This window comes from Panulirus ornatus, chromosome 10 (genome assembly GCF_036320965.1).
Source record: "Panulirus ornatus isolate Po-2019 chromosome 10, ASM3632096v1, whole genome shotgun sequence".
NCBI lineage: Eukaryota > Metazoa > Arthropoda > Malacostraca > Decapoda > Palinuridae > Panulirus > Panulirus ornatus.
Genome location: NC_092233.1, coordinates 49,728,764 through 49,749,430, shown reverse-complemented (window position 1 = coordinate 49,749,430; position 20,667 = coordinate 49,728,764). Strand labels below are relative to the sequence as shown.

At 39.4% G+C, this 20,667-nt stretch overlaps 1 protein-coding gene across 1 annotated transcript in view; it reads left to right on the top strand.

The window, feature by feature from the left end:
• Positions 1-12,354: 12,354 nt before the first annotated feature.
• Positions 12,355-20,667, top strand: part of LOC139750691 (uncharacterized) — a 47,147-nt gene continuing 38,834 nt past the window's right edge. Inside the window, exon 1 of the mRNA XM_071665372.1 lies at positions 12,355-12,516. Coding sequence (XP_071521473.1) covers positions 12,448-12,516 — 69 coding nt within the window. The 5' untranslated portion in view covers positions 12,355-12,447. The remainder of the gene's footprint in view (positions 12,517-20,667) is intronic.

Here is a 20,667-nt window from a genome sequence, read left to right as displayed (position 1 = left end):
CCCATATTAATCGAGAATTTACTTTCTTACATTCTATCACATACTCCCACAACTCCTGTTTCAGGAGTATTGCTACTCCTTCCCTTGCTCTTGTCCTCTCACTAACCCCTGACTTTACTCCCCAGACATTTCCAAACCACTCTTCCCCTTTACCCTTGAGCTTCGTTTCACTCAGAGCCAAAACATCCAGGTTCCTTTCCTCAAACATACTACCTATCTCTCCTTTTTTCACATCTTGGTTACATCCACACACATTTAGGCACCCCACTCTGAGCCTTCGAGGAGGATGATCACTCCCCGCGTGACTCCTTCTTCTGTTTCCCATTTTAGAAAGTTAATACAAGGAGGGGAGGATTTCCGGCCCCCCGCTCCCGTCCCCTCTAGTCGCTTTCTACGACACGCGAGGAATACGTGGGAAGTATTCTTTCACCCCTATCCCCAGGGATAATATACATATATATATACATATACACACACACACACACACACACACACACACACACGCACACACACACACACACACACACACACACATACATATATATACATATGAAAAATGTAAGAAACAATTTAGAAAACAAACTTTTAGCTTGAAATGAATGAAAAAAATGAATGTCACATAATGGTTCAACCTCTGGCTATGGAAAAGTGTTTTGGGAGCAGCTGAATGAGTGTGTTAGCGGTTTTGATGCACGAGACCGGGTTATAGTGATGGGTGATTTGAATGCAAAGGTGAGTAATGTGGCAGTTGAGGGAATAATTGGTATGCATGGGGTGTTCAGTGTTGTAAATGGAAATGGTGAAGAGCTTGTAGATTTATGTGCTGAAAAAGGACTTATGATTGGGAATACCTGGTTTAAAAAGCGAGATATACATAAGTATACTTATGTAAGTAGGAGAGATGGCCAGAGAGCGTTATTGGATTACGTGTTAATTGACAGGCGTGCGAAAGAGAGACTTTTGGATGTTAATGTGCTGAGAGGTGCAACTGGAGGGATGTCTGATCATTATCTTGTGGAGGCTAAGGTGAAGATTAGTATGGGTTTTCAGAAAAGAGGAGTGAATGTTGGGGTGAAGAAGGTGGTGAGAGTAAGTGAGCTTGGGAAGGAGACCTGTGTGGGGAAGTACCAGGAGAGACTGTGTACAGAATGGAAAAAGGTGAGAACAATGGAAGTAAGGGGAGTGGGGGAGGAATGGGATGTATTTAGGGAATCAGTGATGGATTGCGCAAAAGATGCTTGTGGCATGAGAAGAGTGGGAGGTGGGCTGTTTAGAAAGGGTAGTGAGTGGTGGGATGAAGAAGTAAGAGTATTAGTGAAAGAGAAGAGAGAGGCATTTGGACGATTTTTGCAGGGAAAAAATGCAATTGAGTGGGAGAAGTATAAAAGAAAGAGACAGGAGGTCAAGAGAAAGGTGCAAGAGGTGAAAAAAAGGGCAAATGAGAGTTGGGGTGAGAGACTATCAGTAAATTTTAGGGAGAATAAAAAGATGTTCTGGAAGGAGGTAAATAGGGTGCGTAAGACAAGGGAGCAAATGGGAACTTCAGTGAAGGGCGTAAATGGGGAGGTGATAACAAGTAGTGGTGATGTGAGAAGGAGATGGAATGAGTATTTTGAAGGTTTGTTGAATGTGTCTGATGACAGAGTGGCAGATATAGGGTGTTTTGGTCGAGGTGGTGTGCAAAGTGAGAGGGTTAGGGAAAATGATTTGGTAAACAGAGAAGAGGTAGTAAAAGCTTTGCGGAAGATGAAAGCCGGCAAGGCAGCAGGTTTGGATGGTATTGCAGTGGAATTTATTAAAAAAGGGGGTGACTGTATTGTTGACTGGTTGGTAAGGTTATTTAATGTATGTATGACTCATGGTGAGGTGCCTGAGGATTGGCGGAATGCGTGCATAGTGCCATTGTACAAAGGCAAAGGGGATAAGAGTGAGTGCTCAAATTACAGAGGTATAAGTTTGTTGAGTATTCCTGGTAAATTATATGGGAGGGTATTGATTGAGAGGGTGAAGGCATGTACAGAGCATCAGATTGGGGAAGAGCAGTGCGGTTTCAGAAGTGGTAGAGGATGTGTGGATCAGGTGTTTGCTTTGAAGAATGTATGTGAGAAATACTTAGAAAAGCAAATGGATTTGTATGTAGCATTTATGGATCTGGAGAAGGCATATGATAGAGTTGATAGAGATGCTCTGTGGAAGGTATTAAGAATATATGGTGTGGGAGGCAAGTTGTTAGAAGCAGTGAAAAGTTTTTATCGAGGATGTAAGGCATGTGTACGTGTAGGAAGAGAGGAAAGTGATTGGTTCTCAGTGAATGTAGGTTTGCGGCAGGGGTGTGTGATGTCTCCATGGTTGTTTAATTTGTTTATGGATGGGGTTGTTAGGGAGGTAAATGCAAGAGTCCTGGAAAGAGGGGCAAGTATGAAGTCTGTTGGGGATGAGAGAGCTTGGGAAGTGAGTCAGTTGTTGTTCGCTGATGATACAGCGCTGGTGGCTGATTCATGTGAGAAACTGCAGAAGCTGGTGACTGAGTTTGGTAAAGTGTGTGGAAGAAGAAAGTTAAGAGTAAATGTGAATAAGAGCAAGGTTATTAGGTACAGTAGGGTTGAGGGTCAAGTCAATTGGGAGGTGAGTTTGAATGGAGAAAAACTGGAGGAAGTGAAGTGTTTTAGATATCTGGGAGTGGATCTGTCAGCGGATGGAACCATGGAAGCAGAAGTGGATCATAGGGTGGGGGAGGGGGCGAAAATTTTGGGAGCCTTGAAAAATGTGTGGAAGTCGAGAACATTATCTCGGAAAGCAAAAATGGGTATGTTTGAAGGAATAGTGGTTCCAACAATGTTGTATGGTTGCGAGGCGTGGGCTATGGATAGAGTTGTGCGCAGGAGGATGGATGTGCTGGAAATGAGATGTTTGAGGACAATGTGTGGTGTGAGGTGGTTTGATCGAGTAAGTAACGTAAGGGTAAGAGAGATGTGTGGAAATAAAAAGAGCGTGGTTGAGAGAGCAGAAGAGGGTGTTTTGAAATGGTTTGGGCACATGGAGAGAATGAGTGAGGAAAGATTGACCAAGAGGATATATGTGTCGGAGGTGGAGGGAACGAGGAGAAGAGGGAGACCAAATTGGAGGTGGAAAGATGGAGTGAAAAAGATTTTGTGTGATCGGGGCCTGAACATGCAGGAGGGTGAAAGGAGGGCAAGGAATAGAGTGAATTGGAGCGATGTGGTATACAGGGGTTGACGTGCTGTCAGTGGATTGAATCAAGGCATGTGAAGCGTCTGGGGTAAACCATGGAAAGCTGTGTAGGTATGTATATTTTGCGTGTGTGGACGTGTGTATGTACATGTGTATGGGGGGGGTTGGGCCATTTCTTTCGTCTGTTTCCTTGCGCTACCTCGCAAACGCGGGAGACAGCGACAAAGTATAAAAAAAAAAAAAAAATATATATATATATATATATATATATATATATATATATATATATATATATATATATATATATATATATATATATATATATATATATATATGCATATATATGTATATTACCCCTGGGGATAGGGGTGAAAGAATACTTCCCACGCATTCCTCGCGTGTCGTAGAAGGAGACTAAAGGGGGGCCAGAAATCCTCCCCTCCTTGTATTTTTTTAACTTTCTAACATGGGAAACAGAAGAAGGAGTCACGCGGGGAGTGCTCATCCTCCTCGAAGGCTCAGACTGAAGTGTCTAAATGAGTGGATGTAACCAAGATGTGAAAAAAGGAGAGATAGGTAGTATGTTTGAGGAAAGGAACCTGGATGTTTTGGCTCTGAGTGAAACGAAGCTCAAGGGTAAAGGGGAAGAGTGGTTTGGGAATGTCTTGGGAGTAAAGTCAGGGGTTAGTGAGAGGACAAGAGCAAGGGAAGGAGTAGCAGTACTCCTGAAACAGGAGTTGTGGGAGTATGTGATAGAATGTAAGAAAGTAAATTCTCGATTAACATGGGTAAAACTGAAAGTTGATGGAGAGAGATGGGTGAGTATTGGTGCATATGCACCTGGGCATGAGAAGAGAGATTATGAGAGGCAAGTGTTTTGGGAGCAGCTGAATGAGTGTGTTAGTGGTTTTGATGCACGAGACCGGGTTATAGTGATGGGTGATTTGAATGCAAAGGTGAGTAAAGTGGCAGTTGAGGGAATAATTGGTATACATGGGGTGTTCAGTGTTGTAAATGGAAATGGTGAAGAGCTTGTAGATTTGTGCTGAAAAAGGACTGGTGATTGGGAATACCTGGTTTAAAAGGCGAGATATACATAAGTATACGTCTGTAAGTAGGAGAGATGGCCAGAGAGTGTTATTGGATTACGTGTTAATTGACAGGCGCGCGAAAGAGAGACTTTTGGATGTTAATGTGCTGAGAGGTGAAACTGGAGGGATGTCTGATCATTATCTTGTGGAGGCTAAGGTGAAGATTTGTATGGGTTTTCAGAAAAGAAGAGTGAATGTTGGGGTGAAGAGGGTGGTGAGAGTAAGTGAGCTTGGAAGGAGACTTGTGTGAGGAAGTACCAGGAGAGACTGAGTACAGAATGGAAAAAGGTGAGAATAATGGAAGTAAGGGGAGTGGGGGAGGAATGGGATGTATTTAGGGAATCAGTGATGGATTGCGCAAAAGATGCTTGTGGCATGAGAAGAGTGGGAGGTGGGTTGATTAGAAAGGGTAGTGAGTGGTGGGATGAAAAAGTAAGATTATTAGTGAAAGAGAAGAGAGAGGCATTTGGACGATTTTTGCAGGAAAAAAATGCAATTGAGTGGGAGATGTATAAAAGAAAGAGACAGGAGGTCAAGAGAAAGTTGCAAGAGGTGAAAAAGAGAGCAAATGAGAGTTGGGGTGAGAGAGTATCATTAAATTTTAGGGAGAATAAAAAGATGTTCTGGAAGGAGGTAAAGACAAGGGAGCAAATGGGAACTTCAGTGAAGGGCGCAAATGGGGAGGTGATAACAAGTAGTGGTGATGTGAGAAAGAGATGGAGTGAGTATTTTGAAGGTTTGTTGAATGTGTTTGATGATAGAGTGGCAGATATAGGGTGTTTTGGTCGAGGTGGTGTGCAAAGTGAGAGGGTTAGGGAAAATGATTTGGTAAACAGAGAAGAGGTAGTAAAAGCTTTGCGGAAGATGAAAGCCGGCAAGGCAGCAGGTTTGGATGGTATTGCAGTGGAATTTATTAAAAAAGGGGGTGACTGTATTATTGACTGGTTGGTAAGGTTATTCAATGTATGTATGACTCATGGTGAGGTGCCTGAGGATTGGCGGAATGCGTGCATAGTGCCATTGTACAAAGGCAAAGGGGATAAGAGTGAGTGCTCAAATTTCAGAGGTATAAGTTTGGTGAGGATTCCTTGTAAATTATATGGGAGGGTATTGATTGAGAGGGTGAAGGCATGTACAGAGCATCAGATTAGGGAAGAGCAGTGTGGTTTCAGAAGTGGTAGAGGATGTGTGGATCAGGTGTTTGCTTTGAAGAATGTATGTGAGAAATACTTAGAAAAGCAAATGGATTTGTATGTAGCTTTTATGGATCTGGAGAAGGTATATAATAGAGTTGATAGAGATGCTCTGTGGAAGGTATTAAGAATATATGGTGTGGGAGGCAAGTTGTTAGAAGCAGTGAAAAGTTTTTATCGAGGATGTAAGGCATGTGTACGTGTAGGAAGAGAGGAAAGTAATTGGTTCTCAGTGAATGTAGGTTTGCGGCAGGGGTGTGTGATGTCTCCATGGTTGTTTAATTTGTTTATGGATGGGGTTGTTAGGGAGGTGAATGCAAGAGTTCTGGAAAGAGGTGCAAGTATGAAGTCTGTTGTGGATGAGAGAGCTTGGGAAGTGAGTCAGTTGTTGTTCGCTGATGATACAGCGCTGGTGGCTGATTCATGTGGGAAACTGTAGAAGCTGGTGACTGAGTTTGGTAAAGTGTGTGAAAGAAGAAAGTTAAGAGTAAATGTGAATAAGAGGAAGGTTATTAGGTACAGTAGGGTTGAGGGTCAAGACAATTGGGACGTAAGTCTGAATGGAGAAAAACTGGAGGAAGTAAAGTGTTTTAGATATCTGGGAGTGGATCTGGCAGCGGATGGAACCATGGAAGCGGAAGTGGATCATAGGGTGGGGGAGGGGGCGAAAATCCTGGGAGCCTTGAAGGATGTGCGGAAGTCGAGAACATTATCTCGGAAAGCAAAAATGGGTATGTTTGAAGGAATAGTGGTTCCAACAATGTTGTATGGTTGCGAGGCGTGGGCTATGGATAGAGTTGTGCGCAGGAGGATGGATGTGCTGGAAATGAGATGTTTGAGGACAATGTGTGGTGTGAGGTGGTTTGATCGAGTAAGTAACGTAAGGGTAAGAGAGATGTGTGGAAATAAAAAGAGCGTGGTTGAGAGAGCAGAAGAGGGTGTTTTGAAATGGTTTGGGCACATGGAGAGAATGAGTGAGGAAAGATCGACCAAGTGGATATATGTGTCGGAGGTGGAGGGAACGAGGAGAAGAGGGAGACCAAATTGGAGGTGGAAAGATGGAGTGAAAAAGATTTTGTGTGATCGGGGCCTGAACATGCAGGAGGGTGAAAGGAGGGCAAGGAATAGAGTGAATTGGAGCGATGTGGTATACCGGGGTTGACGTGCTGTCAGTGGATTGAATCAAGGCATGTGAAGCGTCTGGGGTAAACCATGGAAAGCTGTGTACGTATGTATATTTATGTGTGTGGACGTATGTATATACATGTGTATGGGGGTGGGTTGGGCCATTTCTTTCGTCTGTTTCCTTGCGCTACCTCGCCAACGCGGGAGACAGCGACAAAGGAAAAAAAAAAAAATATATATATATATATATATATATATATATATATATATATATATATATATATATATATATATATAGTCTCTAGCTTTCATGTGTAAGGCACCGAGTCCACAGCTCCCTATCCACATCCAGGTCCCAGAGAACTTTCCACAGTTTACCCCAGACGATTCACAAGCCCTGGTTCAGTCCATTAACAGCAAATCTACTCCGGTATACCACATCGTTCCAATTTACTCTATTCCTTACACGTAGCCTTTCACCCTCCAGTATGTTCAGGCCCCGATCGAAGAAAATATCTTTCACTCCAATCTTCCACCTTCAATCTGGTCTCCCGCTTCTCCTCGTTCCCTCCACCTATGACACATAGATCCTCTTTGTCAATCTTTCCTCACTTATTCTCTGAATATGTCCAAACCATTTCAACACACCTTCTTCTGGTGTGTCAACCACACTCTTTTTATTACCATACATCTCTTTTACCCTTTTAGTATTACTCGATTAAACCATCTCACACCACATATTGTCAAACATTCCATTTCCAACATATCCAACCTCCTCCATACAACCCTATCTATAGCCCATGCCTCGAAATCACAGAACATTGTTGGAACTACTATTCCTTGAAACACCCATTTTTGCTCTCCCCCATCCTTTGACTCACTTTCGCTTCCCTGGTTCTATTCGCTGCTAAGTCCACTCCCAGACATCTAAAACACTTAATTTTTCTCCATTCAAACTTACATCCCAATCAACTTGTCTTATTCACAATTACTCTCAACTTTCTCCTTTAACACACTTCTCCAAACTCAGTCACCAACTTCTGCAGTTTCTCACTCGAATCAGTCACTAAAGCTCTATCATCGGCTAACAACAACTGACACACTTCACAGGCCCTCTCATCCCCAACAGGCTGTATACTCGCCCCTCTCTCCAAACCTCTTGCATTTCCCTCCCTAACCACCCCATCCATAAACAAATTATACATCCATGGGGAATCACACACCCCTGCCACAGACCAACCTTCATTGGGAACCAATAACTTTCCTCTCTTCCTATTCGTACACATATTTTATATCTTTGTTAAAACTTTTCACTGCTTCTAGCAATTTACCTCCCGCACCATATACTCTTGAGACCTTCCACAAAGCATCTCTGTCAACTCTTATCATATGCCTTCTCCAGATCCATAAATGCTACTGTTACGCACTGCCTCCACCCCTTACATTAAGGTTGTATAATAGGCCCATTAAAACATAGGCCCATTAAAACAGATAACTCTGTAATAATGGCTTTTGTTATACAGAAAGATTTGGGCTAGACGCAGATTTCCTTATCATCTGGCTGACATATACATATATATCCTTTTCTTTTTTATAGATTGGGTCAAATACCTAACACAGTGGTAAAAAGTTATGAAAAATATATTTACAATGACAAAGATAAACATGGGCTCTCTCTGAACATAAATAATACAATCTACTCTTGATACATTGAGCTCCCTCTAGTTTACTTTACTTAACAAATCTTAGGGAAATTCACTGGCCCCACTTTTATAACATTAGTATTTGAAATAACGGAGGTGTGTACAGATTAAAATTATAGATTTACCCAACAGCGTTGTTGCACGTCTTATCAAGAGGCCATTTTATAGGGAGAGGTTTACAGCTTGTAAACAGATTCCACGCTTATTCTATATTTGAACACGTTCACTTCCTATTACTTTCTTTTGTCTCTTACATGTGTTTTGTCCTTCCATAATTTATAATAATAGTAAACACATTTACTCCTTATTTATTTACACTTTGATAAAATTTCATATTATACGATAATAAGATTCTTCAAAACAATGTAATGTACCCTGGATAATGTAATTTCGAAAACTGAACATATCATTCCTTAAAGAAAACTAAGAGTAATGGGTAACTGAAACAATTATTGGTAAGGAGGGGAGATAGCTACATCATCCCCCTCCCGAAAGAGACATGAGTCAGCCACTAGCTGACTCATGACTGACTGGTAAACAAGACATAGCTATAACATTGTCCTTTCCTCTTATATGCTTTATTATCAAATTATAATTTTGTAACAAAAGACTCCACCTTGTTAAACGTTGGTTTACAAATTTCATCTTATGCAAAAATACTGCAAGGGGATCGTGATCCGTAAACACTTGGATCGGCCTACCTGATCCTCTCCAGTAAACATCAAAATGATTCAAACTTAAAGTCAAGACCAATATTTCCTCTTCAATAGTACTGTAGTTTTTCTGATATGACAAAAGCATTTTTGAAAAATAACAGATTGGAAAATCACTACCATCTTTTCCTGCAGTAAAACTCCACCAACTCCAGAATCACTAGCATCTATATACAATTCAAGCGGTCTTTCATAATTTGGAGAAGAGAGTACGGGTGTAAATACAAGTATCCTTCAATTTCTTAAAGGCCTCATTACAATGATCACTCCACACAAATTTGACTTTCTTTAACAATAAGTTGGTTAATGGTAAGGCAATGATTGAAAAAGTCTTAGATATCCCACGATGATATCCAGCCATACCCAGAAATCTCTAAATTCTTTCTTATCTGTAGGTGCTGGAAATTTCACAATACTTTTCACTTTACCATTAATTGGTTTGACACATCTCTGACCAACAACATAACCTAGATATTCTACGGTTCTCCGGCAAACTCACTCTTTACAAGGTTTATAGTAAAATTTACTTTGTCCAACTTATTAAACACCTCCCTCATTAAATACAAATGTTCTTCCCAAGTTTTTGAATACAATGCTACATCATCTCTATATCCAGAACAATCTTTAACATCACACAATACTTGATTTACTAATCTTTGGAAGGTACTAGCAGTTTTTCATGCCAACGGGCATTAATTTATACTGATACAAACTATCCATAGTTACAAATGCAGAAATTTCTTTAGGTCTTTCGGTCAAAGGTACTTCCCAATACCCTTTCAATGAGTACAACTTAGTTACAAGATTAGTATCTCCTATCTGATCACTACAAACATCCACTCTTGGAATAGGATAAGAGTCAACTTTAGAGACATTGTTCACCTTTCTGAAATCAGTACAAAATCTGTTGGAAATACCATCAGGTTTAGTTATCAACACACAAGGTGAACTGCAAGGACTATTATTTTTTTCAATCAGACCATTATCAAACATATACTGCACTTCTTTTCTCATAATCTGTTATTTTAGGATTCACGCTATAAGGGTGCTGCTTGAGAGTGTTGCATCGTCAATTTCGACGTCATGTAATACATCAGTTCTCCTAGGGGACATCATAAAACAAACACCTAAAGTCATTCATTATTTGTATAAACTCATCTCTTCTTTTAGTTTCTAAATGACCAAGATTCTTTATCAAATCATCTAGTACATTTGAATTTTTTAACAGTTTGTCTTCACATTTCTCCATCTATCCTATGAATATATGTCATCACTCGCTTTTTAAGTAAATCATATTGAATAAATGCACATGAAACGTATAATGACATACAACAGGAAATGTCTTTCAGATTCCATGGCTACCATTATCGCAAATGGTCTCCCTCAACCATTTGTCCAAAGCCATCGTCCGTTGTGTCATATTGTCTAACACAAAATCTTCAGGCACTTTTGGAGCGACTGTACATGGCATGTACCCACGTGTAATACGTCCGTATTTTCCATCAACCACCAAATATCAGCTTCCAACTCAAACTTTGCATCCTCTCTTGTCATCTCCCTCACAGTTTAAACTATATGTGTGTTGGAAAGTTCTGTCTTACTCCCAGGCTAATCACAAGCCTTTCGTACTCAACCAAACCATCCATTTTCACACATACTTCAGAATTTATCTAGAATGATTTCATTAAGCCTAACAGGTTTCCACGAACACCATAACTTTCAAGTATTTCCAATAGTGCATTCCAGTCCATCTCATAATGCATTCCCGTGCATTAGAATGGCACAACCAACTGTCCTCTTCTTGTTGAATACATTGCTTCTCTGCTACAGTGTTCACAGTAGTATATTTATGCACACTTATGCTTCTCTGCTACAGTGTTCACAGTGGTATATTCATGCACACTTCCTCTACCCTTTCCTGACAACCCCCTCCCTGCAGTTGACATATCATGCATTATTATATTAATATTCCGCGAATCATTCTCTCCGTCTTGTACATATTTCTTCATTCATGACAGTCTCTCATCGGGTGTATTCTTACTACTCTTGCAGACCTTCATTCTGTGCTTATTTTCTTTCTTTTGATATTGTTATTGTCGTTCTTGTACCTTTTCTTCATTATCAGTAACTGATCATCTGGTTTGCCGCATACTTCAGCCAGGGAATACACGATCACGAACGTGGGCTCTGATTCATGAACACACAAAGTAAGACAGATACAGAAACACACGGTCACAGTTGAGGGTACAATCAAAACTAGATCTACAAGTTTTCCATGTGATCAGACTGTCACAACAGAGCTAACCTAACTAGGCTGACGGCCATCACATCACCTAACAAGACTTGGCAGACACTTTAGAAGAAGAATGGCTCTGGGGACCGACTACCTGTCTTATACATCTGCAAAGCGGTTTTGTCTCAAATCGTTCAGAAAAATAAAATCGTTCGAGAACTGACAAGTGTATGGCTGTATTTGGCATGCAGGGCTTATGATGTTTTAATAAGCATAAATTAAGCATAAACTGCGTATTTTCCCCTATGGATACAACCTTCCGGAAAACACATGATTAGATAATAATCCCTCAGTGTAAGTGAACGCGAACCTTAGTAAATGATCACTATTAGCATGTGTCTTTGCTTGATGTGAGCTAGGTGTGATTGTCCTGTACACATACCGTATTATTAGGGACGTCAATATCCATACTGTATTTGATATTTTCTGTGATGCAACATGGGTGAGTTGTGACTTTTAAGCAGTAATAGATATTACGTAAGTTCATCCAGTATGACATAACGTAAACTTAGCCTTTGGTTTGGTTTTGTAATGATGTGTTGGGGAGTGGCGAGGCTTTCTTCACAGAGAGGCCTGCCGACCACCCATTGTTCTGTTGTTATTGTCATTATGGATGAAATAAAAGCTCATTGAAAAAAAACTGTATGAAAATGACTGGTATGGGACATAAATGGCCGGGATGAGTGGCAGGTGAAGAGATCGCATTAAACATGAGAGCCACGACAACCAACACCTGTGGCCAGTTAAGGTGGCCCACATCCTCACACCTGACAAGTGCCAAGCCTAGTTAATTCTGGGAATTAGTTACTAGTTTCATATATAAATATATGGATGTAGACGTATATATCTAAGCCCATATTTTCTTCAACTTAGAGAGAGGGAATGGGGATAAAGATCCACTGAAACAGGAGACAATGAAGTTTACAGCAGGTGAAGGACAGGAGGCAAAAATCTCCAATATTCATTTCCTTTTCAAATATTTTGTTCAAGGTCTTCTGGCAACAGGTGTAAATAAGGCTGGGTATACGTCATCATATCTCCACGGGCCCTTCACTGTGGCGGAGAGAGTAGCGGCTGTACCACCACCAACAGCAGCAGCAACAGCATCATAAACCCAGACAGCTAACGCGGAAAAAGATGAGGGAAACCCTTGTGTTACTTCTGGGAATGTTAGTGTTTGTGGCCAGCCTAGCCAGGGCACACAAGGTAACTACCTGCATAATGAAATATAGCACCAGGTGATATAAACACCAGGTGGTTCACTTAGTGTATGATACATTAGGTGATTCATTTTTTACATAATACAACAGGTGATTCACTTGCTTCATGACACATCAAATGATTCACTTGCTACATGATGCACCAGATGATTCACTTGCTACATGATGCACCAGATGATTCACTTGCTACATGACGCACCAGATGATTAACTTGTTATATGATGCACCAGGTGATTCACTTGCTACATGATGCACCAGATGATTCACTTGCTACATGATGCACCAGATGATTCACTTGCTACATGATGCACCAGATGATTCACTTGCTACATAACACACCAGATGATTAATTGTTATATGATGCACCAGGTGATTCACTTGCTACATGATGCACCAGATGATTCACTTGCTACATGATGCACCAGATGATTAATTGTTATATGATGCACCAGATGATTCACTTGCTACATGATGCACCAGATGATTCACTTGCTACATGATACACCAGATGATTCACTTGCTACATGATGCACCAGATGATTCACTTGCTACATGATGCAACAGATGATTCACTTGCTACATGATACACCAGATGATTCACTTGCTACATGATGCACCAGGTGATTCACTTGCTACATGATGCACCAGATGATTCACTTGCTACATAACACACCAGATGATTAATTGTTATATGATGCACCAGATGATTCACTTGCTACATAACACACCAGATGATTAATTGTTATATGATGCACCAGATGATTCACTTGCTACATAACACACCAGATGATTAATTGTTACCGAATATCACCAGATGATTCCACTGCTGCATAATCACACCAGATGATTCACTTGCAACATGATGCACCAGAAGATTCACTTGCTACATGATTGCAACAGATGAATTCACTTGCTGCCATAAGACCACCAGATGATTCACTTTGATATATGATGCACCAGATGATTCACTTGCTACAATAAGCACACAGATGATTCCACTTGCTACATGATGCACCAGACTGATTCACTTGCTACATAACACACCAGATGATTCACTTGCTACATTGATGCACCAGCTGATTCACTTGCTACTACTGCACCAGAATCCTTGTTCTAATGTACCAATTGATTCACTTGCTACCATATGCACCAGATGATTCACTTGCTACATGATGCAACAGATGATTCACTTGCTACATGATGCACCAGATGATTCACTTGCTACATGATGCAACAGATGATTCACTTGCTACATGATGCACAAGAAGATTCACTTGCTACATGATGCACCAGATGATTCAGCTTGCTACATGATACAACAGATGATTCACTTGATACATGATACACCAGATGATTCACTTGCTACATGATGCACCAGTTGATTCACTTGATACATGATGCACCAGATGATTCACTTGCTACATGATGAACCAGATGATTCACTTGCTACATGATGCACCAAATGATTCACTTGCTACATGATGCACCAGATGATTCACTTGCTACATGATGCACCAAATGATTCACTTGCTACATGATGCACCAGTTTATTCTCTAGCTACATGATGCACCAGATGATTCACTTGCTACATGATGCACCAGATGATTCACTTGCTACATGATGCACCAGATGATTCACTTCCTACATGATAAGGCTGATGATTCACTTGCTACATGATACAACAGATGATTAACTTGCTACATGATACACCAGAAGAATAACTTGCTACATGATGCACTAGTTGATTCACTTGCTACATGATACACCAGATGATTCACTTCCTACATGATGCACCAGATGATTCACTTGCTACATGATAAACCAGATGATCCAATTGTTCCATGACACACAAGATGATTCACTTGCTACATGATGCACCAGATGATTCACTCGCTATATAATGCACCAGATCAGTCACTTGCAACATGATACACCAGATGATTCACTTGCTACATGATACACTAGATGATTTACTTGCTACATATCATACCAGATGATTCACTTGCTACATAATGCACCAAATGATTCACTTGCTACATGATACACCAGATGATTCACTTACTAACTGACACACCAGATGATTCACTTGCTACATGATGCACCAGATGATTCACTTGCTACATGATACACCAGATGATTCACTTGCTACATGACACACCAGATGTTTCACTTGCTACACTAACCTAAACAGATGATTCATTTGCTACATGACACACCAGATGTTTCACTTGCTACACTAACCTAACCAGATTATTCACTTGCTGCATGATGCACCGGATGATTCACTTGCTAAATGATACATTAGATGATTCACTTGCTACATGATACAAAAGATGATTCACTTGGTACCTGATGCACCAGATGATTCACTTGCTACATGATACACAAGATGAATTACTTGCTACATGTTGCACCAGTTGATTCACTTGCTACATGATGCACCAGATGATTCACTTGCTACATGATACACAAGATGAATTACTTACTACATGTTGCACCAGTTGATTCACTTGCTACATGATGCACCAGATGATTCACTTGCTACATGATGCATCAGATGATTCACTTGCTACATGATGCACCAGATGATTCACTTGCTACATGATGCACCGGATGATTCACTTGCTACATGATGCATCAGATGATTCACTTGCTACATGATGCACCAGATGATTCACTTGCTACATGATGCACCAGATGATTCACTTGCTACATGATGCACCAGATGATTCACTTGCTACATGATGCACCGGATGATTCACTTGCTACATGATGCATCAGATGATTCACTTGCTACATGATGCACCAGATGATTCACTTGCTACATGATGCATCAGATGATTCACTTGCTACATGATGCACCAGATGATTCACTTGCTACATGATGCACCGGATGATTCACTTGCTACATGATGCATCAGATGATTCACTTGCTACATGATGCACCAGATGATTCCTTGTTACATGATGCATCGGGTGATTCACTTGCTACATGACGCACGTATTTGCAATCCACAGTATATTGATTATGAGTTTGAGAAGATATATTCTATTGGATCTAAGTTAAAGTATCCTAGATCTTTCAGTGATAAATCCCTTAAGTTAGCAAAGAAATCATTTTATAGAGTTGAGCCTAAACCTCCCATTGACACTAAGAATCTTTTAATTCTCCCTTTTAGTAATGATTTTACTTTACTTTTCATGTTGCTTAAATCAATGTGTCCTTTAGCAACAATAATACTATAAAGAATATCTTAATCTGGAATTCACCAGAAAATTCTTATAGATGCATCTATAAAGTGCCATGTCGAAATTGTGATAAGTTTTACGTTGGGCAGACTGGTAAAGATATTTCTGTTAGACTCGAGCACCATAAATATAGTATAAGAACGGGACAAGAATCAGATGCCTTGTTTAATCATATTAAAAACTATGATCATTGTATTGACTGGAGTAACGCCATCTCAGTTATTAACTCTATTACCATAATAAATATCATTGAATCTTCTAATACTGAATACACAATGAATCATATTCTTAGTATTAGTGATGGCTTATACAAATTAGATAACTTTATTGTTGATAGAATTTGTAAAATGATAAGTTTATGAACGCTCGTTGTCTGTCTTGGACAATCACATGTTTACCAAATGGTGTCGTAGATTCGTCTCTTCGATATATATGTACTTATATTTCTCTCCTGTATCTCCCCTGATACTGTGACTATTACACGAAAGTGCACTTGGTAACTTATCGTGTTTCATTTTCCCCGTGGACTCATAGGAATATCTTGATCACGCGCAAAATTGTGATACTTTCCAATATATATATATATATATATATATATATATATATATATATATATATATATATATATATATATATATATATATATATATATATATATATATATGTTGAGTATTCCTGGTAAATTATATGGGAGGATATTGATTGAGAGGGTGAAGGCATGTACAGAGCATCAGATTGGGGAAGAGCAGTGTGGTTTCAGAAGTGGTAGAGGATGTGTGGATCAGGTGTTTGCTTTGAAGAATGTATGTGAGAAATACTTAGAAAAGCAAATGGATTTGTATGTAGCATTTATGGATCTGGAGAAGGCATATGATAGAGTTGATAGAGATGCTCTGTGGAAGGTATTAAGAATATATGGTGTGGGAGGCAAGTTGTTAGAAGCAGTGAAAAGTTTTTATCGAGGATGTAAGGCATGTGTACGTGTAGGAAGAGAGGAAAGTGATTGGTTCTCAGTGAATGTAGGTTTGCGGCAGGGGTGTGTGATGTCTCCATGGTTGTTTGATATGTTTATGGATGGAGTTGTTAGGGAGGTGAATGCAAGAGTTTTGGAAAGAGGGGCAAGTATGAAGTCTGTTGGGGATGAGAGAGCTTGGGAAGTGAGTCAGTTGTTGTTCGCTGATGATACAGCGCTGGTGGCTGATTCATGTGAGAAACTGCAGAAGCTGGTGACTGAGTTTGGTAAAGTGTGTGAAAGAAGAAAGTTAAGAGTAAATGTGAATAAGAGCAAGGTTATTAGGTACCGTAGGGTTGAGGGTCAAGTCAATTGGGAGGTGAGTTTGAATGGAGAAAAACTGGAGGAAGTGAAGTGTTTTAGATATCTGGGAGTGGATCTGGCAGCGGATGGAACCATGGAAGCGGAAGTGGATCATAGGGTGGGGGAGCCTTGAAGAATGTGTGGAAGTCGAGAACATTATCTCGGAAAGCAAAAATGGGTATGTTTGAAGGAATAGTGGTTCCAACAATGTTGTATGGTTGCGAGGCGTGGGCTATGGATAGAGTTGTGCGCAGGAGGATGGATGTGCTGGAAATGAGATGTTTGAGGACAATGTGTGGTGTGAGGTGGTTTGATCGAGTAAGTAACGTAAGGGTAAGAGAGATGTGTGGAAATAAAAAGAGCATGGTTGAGAGAGCAGAAGAGGGTGTTTTGAAATGGTTCGGGCACATGGAGAGAATGAGTGTGGAAAGATTGACCAAGAGAATATATGTGTCGGAGGTGGAGGGAACGAGGAGAAGAGGGAGACCAAATTGGAGGTGGAAAGATGGAGTGAAAAAGATTTTGTGTGATCGGGGTCTGAACATGCAGGAGGGTGTAAGGAGGGCAAGGAATAGAGCGAATTGGAGCGATGTGGTATACCGGGGTTGACGTGCTGTCAGTGGATTGAATCAAGGCATGTGAAGCGTCTGGGGTAAACCATGGAAAGCTGTGTAGGTATGTATATTTGCGTTTGTGGACGTATGTATATACATGTGTATGGGGGTGGGTTGGGCCATTTCTTTTCGTTTGTTTCCTTGCGCTACCTCGCAAACGCGGGAGACAGCGACAAAGCAAAAAAAAAAAAAAAAAAAAAATATATATATATATATATATATATATATATATATATATATATATATATATATATATATATATATATATATATATATATATATATATACATATATATTCCTATGAGTCCATGGGGAAAGTGAAACACGATAAGTTCCCAAGTGCACTTTCGTGTAATAATCAGATCATCAGGGGAGACACAAAAGAGAAATATAAGTCAGTTGACATATATCGAAGAGACGATGCTAGGACGCCATTGAGTAAACACGTATTTGCCCAAAACAAAGAACGAGCGTTCATAAACTTATCATTTTACAAATTTTACCAACAATTAAGTTATGTAATTTGTATAGACCATCACTAATATTAAGATTCTAATTCTTTGAGTATTCAGTAATAGAAGATTCAATGATATTTCTCGTGGTAATAGAGTTAGAGTTAATGACTGAGATGGCATTACTCCAGTCAATACAATGATCATAGTTTTTGACGTGATTAAACAAGGTATTTGATTCTTGTCTCGTTCTTATACTATATTTATGTTGCTTAAGTCTAACAGAAAGATCCTTACCAGTCTGACCAACATAAGATTTATCGCACTTTCCACAAGGCACTTTATAGATGCATCCAAGAGAATTTATTGGTGAATTCCTGATTAAGATATTCTGTATAGTAATATTGTTGCTAAAGGCAAAATTTACATTAAAGGATTTAAGCAACTTGGGAAGTAAAGTGAAATTATTATCAAAAGGGAGAACTAAACGATTCTTGGTGTTAATGGGAGGCTTGGGCTCAACTCTATATAATGATTTCTTTGCTAACTTAAGGGATTTATCAATGAAAGATCTAGGGTGCTTTAACTTAGATCCAATAGAATATATCTTCTCAAACTCATCAACAATAAACTCTGGACTGCAAATACGTAATGCCCTAAGGAACATAGATTGAAATGATGATAATTTAACTCTTTCATGTTGAGATGAGTAATAATGGATATATGAGCATACATTGGTGGGAGAACTAAACGATTCTTGGTGTCAATGGGAGGCTTGGGCTCAACTCTATATAATGATTTCTTTGCTAACTTAAGGGATTTATCAATGAAAGATCTAGGGTGCTTTAACTTAGATCCAATAGAATATATCTTCTCAAACTCATCAACAATAAACTCTGGACTGCAAATACGTAATGCCCTAAGGAACATAGATTGAAATGATGATAATTTAACTCTTTCATGTTGAGATGAGTAATAATGGATATATGAGCATACATTGGTGGGTTTTCTGTATATGCTAAACTTAAACTTGTTTCCTTGCCTATAAATCATGCAATCTAAAAATGGTAACATACTATTATTTTCATTTTCTACAGTAAATTTGATGGAAGGTACTGATTTGTTAGGTAAGGGGAGAAATATTTGTAAATTTTCATTTGTAGGCCAAACACAAAGAACATTATCTACATACCTAAACCAAAGTGCATTAGAAGGTAAGATATCCTTTAGTAATTTTGTTTCAAAAGAATTCCATATCAAGATTATTTAGTACGGGTGAAAGAGGGTTACCCATTGCCATACCAAATTTTTGAGCATGATAATCTCCATTGAATTGAAATACACAGTCATTAAAACACAGTTTTATCAGTTCCAAGAAAACAGGCTTTGAGACAGGTAAATGAATATCATCCAAGACATCAAATAGATTTTCTAAAAGGTTATCAACTGGAACTTTAGTGAAAAGTGAGGAAACATCAAAGCTAATTAGTTTGAAATCAACGCTCGTTGTATGTTTTGGACAATCACATGTTTACCAAATGGCGTCCTAGCTTCGTCTCTTCGATGTATGTCAACTGACTCATATTTCTCTCTTGTCTCCACTGATGATGTGATTATTACACGAAAGTGCACTTGGGAACTTGTGTTTCATTTTCCCCATGGACTCATGGGAATATCTTGATCACGGGCAAAATTGTGATCCTTTCCAACATGGATTCCACACGGCTCTTCCAATACTTCTCTACAAGCTGTCCTGGACTTTCTCCTTTCGTTACTGCTTTCTCCAAATCGCTAATCAAGGCTCACCAACTGAAGTTACGATTTGGATTCTTTAGAAAATGCCTTGATGAACAAGTGATGCCAAGATCTGTCATACCTTAATGATTGTTGCAGCTGTCAGGTCGACCATTTGACCAATTCCAAAATATTATCTTAAAGAAAAACATTGAATTAAGAAACCTGAAATGGAGGAGGCCTTTCGCATTACAAGAGAGAAGAAACGTGCTTTTCAAATGGCCATACCGAAAGAACCGGATGTTGGACTATTGCTATGATAGATTAAGGAATGAACGCAATAGGCTACAAATGCCACTAAATTGTAAGTTGGACCATCTCATTAAAGATAACGATTGGACCAAGAACATAAACTCATCTTTTGTAGTAAACCTTTCTAATAAACAACTGGATAAGGATTCCTTGTGAGTATTAGGCTATGGTTTAAGTTTTGTGTACTCTAACAGGGAAGCCAGGTGTGTTGATGTCACAAAATCTTCTTGTAATTTAGAGAAATACAGTAATTTAAGTAATGCTGAAATTGATATCTGTAAGGGTTTAGTGTATGCCAGTTTGTCAAAACCAGTGGAACCTAATTGCCCTAAAAGATTTATAAGAGCTATTAACACCTTAAAAAAAGACAAAGATATACATATTACTAAAGCAGATAAGGCTAACACTGTTGTGCTTTTAGACGAATGTAACTATTTATCTAAAATGAATGATCTCTAAA